The sequence below is a fragment of the Hirundo rustica genome, unplaced genomic scaffold (genome assembly GCF_015227805.2).
Source record: "Hirundo rustica isolate bHirRus1 unplaced genomic scaffold, bHirRus1.pri.v3 scaffold_135_arrow_ctg1, whole genome shotgun sequence".
Classification (NCBI taxonomy): domain Eukaryota; kingdom Metazoa; phylum Chordata; class Aves; order Passeriformes; family Hirundinidae; genus Hirundo; species Hirundo rustica.
Genome location: NW_026690221.1, coordinates 63575 through 70301, shown reverse-complemented (window position 1 = coordinate 70301; position 6727 = coordinate 63575). Strand labels below are relative to the sequence as shown.

The window sequence follows — 6727 nt, the reverse complement described above, 5'->3', positions numbered from 1 at the left end:
TTAATGTTTCTGAAATCGTCCAATCATCAGTGTCCACACTGCAGCCTTGAGCTCCTGGTTCCTCAGGCTGTAGATGAGGGGGTTCAGGGCTGGAGGCACCACCGAGTACAGAACTGAAAGGGACAGATCCAGGGATGGGGAGGAGATGGAGGGGGGCTTCAGGTAGGCAAAAAATGCAGTGCTGAGGAACACGGAGACCACGGCCAGGTGAGGGAGGCAGGTGGAAAAGGCTTTGTGCTGTCCCTGCTCAGAGGGGATCCTCAGCACAGCCCTAAAGATCTGCACATAGGAGAAAACAATGAACACAAAACAGCTAAAAGCTAAAATGGTACCAACCACAATAATCCCAAGATTCCTGAGTTTGGAGTGTGAGCAGGAGAGCTTGAGGATCTGTGGCACTTCACAGAAGAACTGACCCAGGACATTGCCCTGGCACAGGGGAAGGGAAATTGTATTGGCTGTGTGCAGCAGAGCATAGAGAAAGCCACTGGCCCAGGCAGCTGCTGCCATGTGGGCACAAGCTCTGCTGCCCAGGAGGGTCCCGTAGTGCAGGGGTTTGCAGATGGACACATAGCGATCGTAGCACATGATGGTGAGCAGGGCAAGCTCTGACCCAAGGAAGAAGACCAGCATAAATAGCTGTGCAGCACATCCTGTGTAGGAGATGTTCCTGGTGTCCCAGAGGGAATTGTGCATGGCTTTGGGGACAGTGGTGAGGATGGAGCCCAGGTCGGTGAGGGCCAGGTTGAGCAGGAAGAAGAACATGGGCGTGTGCAGGAGGTGGCCGCAGGCTACGGCGCTGATGATGAGGCCGTTGGCCAGGAGGGCAGCCAGGGAGATGCCCAGGAAGAGGCAGAAGTGCAGGAGCTGCAGCTGCCGTGTGTCTGCCAATGGCAGCAGGAGGAAGTGGCTGATGGAGCTGCTGTTGGACATTTCTTCACTCTGTGCATCATGGACTGTTGAAAGATGACATTGACTGGCATGTACAGACCTCCCTGAGTCAATCCTATGCTATTTTTCTTGGAATCCCCTCAAAACTACTTCTCGTTTTAGGGGATTTTTTTTTCTTTTTTTTTTTCTTTTTTGGAGTTCATGTTTTTGCTGTGGAGTTACTGCCCCAGTTTCAGCATTGCTCTCAGCCTCAACATTTGGGAACCCAAAAGTAAAACAGAGCTCCCCTGTGCCCCAGTACGGTCAGATCTGCTGGTCCACACAAAGGGGCACTTGGCTCTTTTCACCTCCCTCTAGTTCATGATGGACATACATATAACATGCTTGGAAAATAAAGTGGAATTTTTGAAGACTAAAACTTCAATGGTAATTTTCCTAAACTCTTCTCCCTTTCCCTCTGCATCCAAACAAGGACAGATTCCAAGGGCAGGTTTGCTCTTGGATTCCTGGAGTTGTGCTTACGGGGAGCTGTTTCTCTCTTTCCAAGCCTTGTCCCTGCCAGTGCTCCCAGAGCCCAGCCCAGCCCTGGGGGCTCAGCTCTGCCCTGCACACCCCTCCCAGAACAGGGCACTGCCCAGGGGCAGCTCCCTGGCAGCAGGGCCTTAAGGGCAGCTCAGACAAACAGAGATGCTGCAAGCCAAGGTGCTGCTGGTGCTGTCTGTAGGCAGAGGAGGGTGAGGAGGCACTTTCTGAGGGAGCTGTGAGGCAGATCTGCTGATCCCCAGGGTGACAGTGCAGAAGTCTCAGTGACACAGACACAACGCTGACAGCCCCTTTGCCTTCCTTTATGAGAAAGCTGAGAGCAGCCCTGGCCATGCAGCACCATCTCCACAGCAGGAGGAATCTGCCCTGGTGGGGGTCGCTCCTTCCACTTCCAACTTCTCCCCACAGCCCATGGGAGCTCCCAGGCAGGCTGAGAGCTGCCCCTGGCAGGTGGCAGATCCCCTGGCCTGGCCAAGAGCCCTCAGGGCTGCAGGAGCTGCTCTGCACGACAGCCCTGGGCACCCCTGGCTGCAGCCCCAGCTTCAGCCCCTGCAGCCGTCCCTGGCAGCAGGAGCCGTCCTGCCCTGTCCCTCTGACGGTGCCCAGGGCAGCCCCGCTCTGGAGCACATCCTCCCCCAAAGCAGAAAGGGCAGCAGAGCCATCCTTACAGTCATGTCAGTCCTGTCCTGGGTCAGCTTGAGGAGATCCCTGCAGCCAGAGACTTACTGTGTCAGGAGTGGTGAAGGTGTCTTCACAAAGAAGCTCAGAATTTTCAAAAGCTGTGAAGATTTCTCCTTGAATAATCTCAGAATTGTCCTTCCAGTGTCTTTAGGCCTCTGTCTGCTTCATTGCTCTCTGGTATCTGCATGCAGTGCCCTCAGCCCTGGTGGGCTGGGAGAGGAGCTGCTCCTGATGAGAAATGTCCTTTTGAAGGTCTTTGTGACTGCTAGGAGTTGCCTCTGTGCCAGGAGCTTGGCCCAGCTCAGCAGCACAGACACAGCACAAATACTTTAATGACCCTCTCGGGGCTCTGGTGTTGTTTACATCAGACTCAGTCCGAGAGTGTCTTCAAAAACCATTCTGAGCACCTAACATCAGCTTGAAACTCCAAAGTTTCTTGAAGTTTTAATTGGTCTCACTGAGGGACACGACTCTGAAGTGTCCCCAGGTTCCAGTTAGAGCAGAACACTGCAGGCAGTGATGACAGGTGGGGACAAACAAGGCAAAGGTGTCTCTGATGCTGAGCAAACCTGGATGTGTTTCAGGAATGCAAAGGGCCAAGGCCTGAGCCCCAGCCCCTGCCAAGGCAGATCCTGTCCCTCCCTCAGTGCTCAGGGCTCTTCCCGGGACACTGGGATGTGGGGATGTGCAATGCCAAGGGCAGCACCATGGGGCGGCCCCTGCCAGGCTGCTGAGCAGGGACAAGGAGGCAATGAGGCCCCAGGCCTGCCAGGGTCACTTGTCTCCTGCTCATGGCTCAGGCCCAGGGCCAGCAGCCATGGCCCAAGTGCTGCAGGAGTTGGCTGTGTCAGGGCCTTTCAGCTGCTGCCCATCCCTGTGCCCTCTCCAGCCCAGGCTGTCCTACGGTGTCCATGCCCTGCGCCTCTGTCCCTGCAGGCTGTCGTCATCCCCCGGCTGCCCCACCTCGCTGGCCCCTTCCTTTGCTGACAGCTCTGTGTCCCGCCTGCCTCTGCCTGGCCACCACACAATGCTTTAGTCTTGATACCAGGAGGGTTAATTCCATTTTTACCGTGCTTGTGAAGTTTTAGCCCAGGAACAAACCATGCAGGGCCTGCTTTCTCCGCAAGGACAGTTGGAAGGCAAGTGGAGGACATCTGGCTCAAGAGGGCAGTGACTGAAAAAAATAAGTGAATCTGGGAAGTTTTCTTGGGTTTTATGGTAATGGCTCATGTGGTTGCTGCATATAACTATCACTCTTTTAAAATGACATGTCCATGTAAGGTTTTGAGTTACCACACCTCAGACCTCAAGCCTGATAAGTGATGCCCTCTTAATTGCAAATTAGTGTTAAGGAGTCTTATTCTGATATTTTGGAGATCTGGTGACAGCAGGGCCTCACAGAATCAAGGAGTCTACTGTGACACCTTGGAACCTCATGGATCCCAAATCCTTTTTGACACAGCAGGGCCACATGGAACCAATGGTCCATTGTGATACTGCAGATCCAAGGAGACCATTGTGACACTCTGGAACCTCATGGAATCAAAAGTACAGTGTGACAGAAACACTTCATGGAGCTAAAAGTCTGTTGTGACACTGCAAGGCCTTGTTTGAACAATGGAACCATTGTTGATAGTACAGAAACTCATGGAACCAAGGGGCAAACGTGACACACTGGGGCTGCATGGAATGAAAGGTCCATTGTGACAGTGTGGATCCAAGGAGACCATGGTGACACTGTGGGGCCTTGTGGAACCAAGGGGCCATTCTGACACAGCAAGGCCTTGTAAAACCTTGTAGAACCAAGGCCATTGTGACACTGCGGAACCTCAGGGAACCAAATTATAATTGGTTCCCAGGTTATGCTGTGGGACCTCATGGAACAAAGGGTTGGTGGTGACACTGTGAAACCAAGGAAACTGTTGTTAGCAGTGTGAAAGCTCATGGAACCAGAAGTCCATTGCGACAAAGCATGGCCACATGGAGCCAAGGGGCCATTGTGACTGAGGAACCTCATGGAACCAAGAGTCCACTGTTACACTGGGGGCTCCTGTGGAACCAAGGGGCCATTGGAAGGCCTCATGGAATCAAGGGGGCTACAGTGAACACTGTGGGTGACACTGTGGGGCATCATGGAACCAAAGGTCCATTGTGACATTGTGGGGCCTATTGGAATCCTGGAGGCCATTATGACAATTTGAGGCCTACTTGAATCAAGGGGCTCTGCAGGGCCTCACGGAACCAAGGAGACACTTCTGACACTGTGAGTCCCCATGGAACCAAAGGTCCATTATGTTACTGTGGTACCAAGGAGCCCCCTGTGACACTACAAGGCCTCATGGAAGCAAGGGACCATTGTGACGCTGCAGGGCCCCTGGAAAGAAGGGGCCAGTGTGACACATCTGGGCCTCATGGAACCAAGGATCCAATATGACACTCCATTGTGACACTGTGGGGCCACAAGAATCCAAGGAAATGGGTAACGGGTCTGCTTGGCTTGGCCTGACTGCCTCCAACTGACCTTGGCCTGTCTAGGGTCTCTCCTCATTTACCCCTGAAACACTGGGGCTCTGGGCTTTCCTTCAAATGGAAAAGAACTGCCCTTCTCACTCAAGCATCCATGGCCAAAATGGGATCTCCTCTCCAGATTTCCCACTATCTCGAAACTGCTCCCTGACAAAAGCTGCCATTACCAACAAGTCTGGCTGACCTTGTCCTCCTGAGAGCTGGCTCTCACCTGCCTTCAAACACTAAGGCTCTGTGCTTTCCTTGGCCAAAATTGGTACATCTCTCAAAAGTTCCAATATGCAAGGGCTTCTCCCAGACTAAAGCTGCCAGGACAGAGAGCTCTGGCTGGCCTTGGCCTCTGGCAGTCACCTCTCATCTCAAGGAAGCCCTGAGGAAACTATTTGAACAGGTTTGACTACTGGAATATCAATGAGTCTCTCATCCTCTGAAAAACTCAGAAGCTCTTCTGATCATATGTGTCTTTTTCTTCCCATTTTGTATTGTGCATGAAATACTATTTCAGCCAAAAATATATTATTCTTATCACTCTGCCAGTCTTATCTGACACAAGCCATCTCTTCTACATATGGATCCAGGTCACCTGTATAAGCAAGCACAATAAAGATTCCAGTAGGAATGATTTGTCTCTGTTCCCATCTGTCCCATCTCCTCTGGAGCTGGAGGTGCAGCCCCAGCACTTGGGAGGGCTCCAGGGGTCACAAGCTCAGCTCCCACACAGAGAACCTGTGGACCCTGGGGTGCTTTTCTTGGCCCCTGCACGCTCACACCGGCTGAGATGGACACTGATGGTTTCTGTGCCAGGCTCTCTCAGCCCAGCCCAGCTCCCTCCAAGCTCTGCCAGCTGCCCTGAGCTCTCTGCAGCACCAAGGGCCTCTCCCCAGCACAGCCCAGCCGGCTCTGGCCCCACAGCTCTGCTCAGGGCAGGCTGCTCTGGGCAGGGGCCCCACGGCCTCAGCCCCTCGGAAGGGCACAGCAGCAGCTGCAGCTCCGAGAGGGCTCAGCCCCAGCCATGGGGGAAGGTGCCTGGCCAAGGGAAAAGGAGGCTCCCTGGGTGCCCTGCTCTCCTCTCCAGGACATCCTGAGAGCTCTGCAGCCCCTGCTGCCATCCCATCTGCCCAGGCCAGCACAACAGCCCCGGCCTTGTGGCCCTCAGGAGCTGTTCCTGCTCCAGGCCCAGGGCCCATCCCAAAGCTGGGGCAGCCAGAAAGCTGTGCCCATTTCTGTTCATTCCTGACATGATGAGCATAGGTCATCAGTAACCTGGTGGTTGTAATGAATTTTACTTTTCCAAAGGCCTCTTCCTGAGGTCTTCAGTTCAGAAATTTGTTGACAATGGCTCATTAACATTTGTTCAAAACACGCAAGCAAGACAAGCCCCTGGGAATAATTTAAGTCTTCAATTCTTCTGTGGTTAATTAGAAGTTTCTGCAGTTTTCAGAAGTGCATTCAAAGTGACTATACTATATTAAAAACAATGAAGAAATAGTTGTTTTGTCCTCTTTAGGGTTCTTTTCCTGTTTGTAGACTGATATCAGTAATGCAAAGTTGATATTGATCCCCAGCACCTCCTAATGCAGTCTGAATAGATCTGAAAATCCAGACCATTCACAGCTGACAGTCAATCACACTTTGTCCCTACCCCCACCCCATCATTTCCCTTCTCCAACCCCTGAGACTCAGAGCTGCTGAGGAATGGAGTTACATCCAGGGGTGTCCCCAGGGCTCAGGACTGGGACCAGGTCAGTTAAATCTCTTGATGGATGATCTGGACGAGGGCATTGAGGGCACCCTCAGTCAGTTCCCAGTGAGCCCAGGCTGGGTGGGAGTGTGGCTGTGCTGGAGGGCAGGAAGCTCTGCAGAGGGATCTGGACAGGCTGGAGCCATGGCCCCAGGACAATTGGATGAGGTTCACCAAGGCCAAGGGCCAGCTCCTGCCCTGGGCTCACAACCACCCCAAATCCCTGGCTGTGCCCTGCTCCTGATCCACACAGCCGGTGCTGTTCCCTTCATCCCTGCATTGCCAGGGACTTTCTGGGACAAGGGAGCTCTGCTTCCACAGTGCCACATTGGGCTCTTGCTTCAA

At 53.2% G+C, this 6727-nt stretch overlaps 1 protein-coding gene across 1 annotated transcript; it reads right to left on the bottom strand.

Moving 5' to 3' along the window:
• Positions 1–933, bottom strand: LOC120747657 (olfactory receptor 14A16-like). Its single transcript, XM_040053682.1, has one exon. It carries the CDS (start codon positions 931–933, stop codon positions 1–3), a length of 933 nt encoding a protein of 310 aa, XP_039909616.1.
• Between the last annotated feature and the right edge of the window lie 5794 nt (positions 934–6727).

Bases quoted from the DNA above. Each gene is read 5' to 3' on its own strand.
- LOC120747657 (XM_040053682.1), bottom strand. From the start codon at position 933: ATGTCCAACAGCAGCTCCATCAGCCACTTCCTCCTGCTGCCATTGGCA.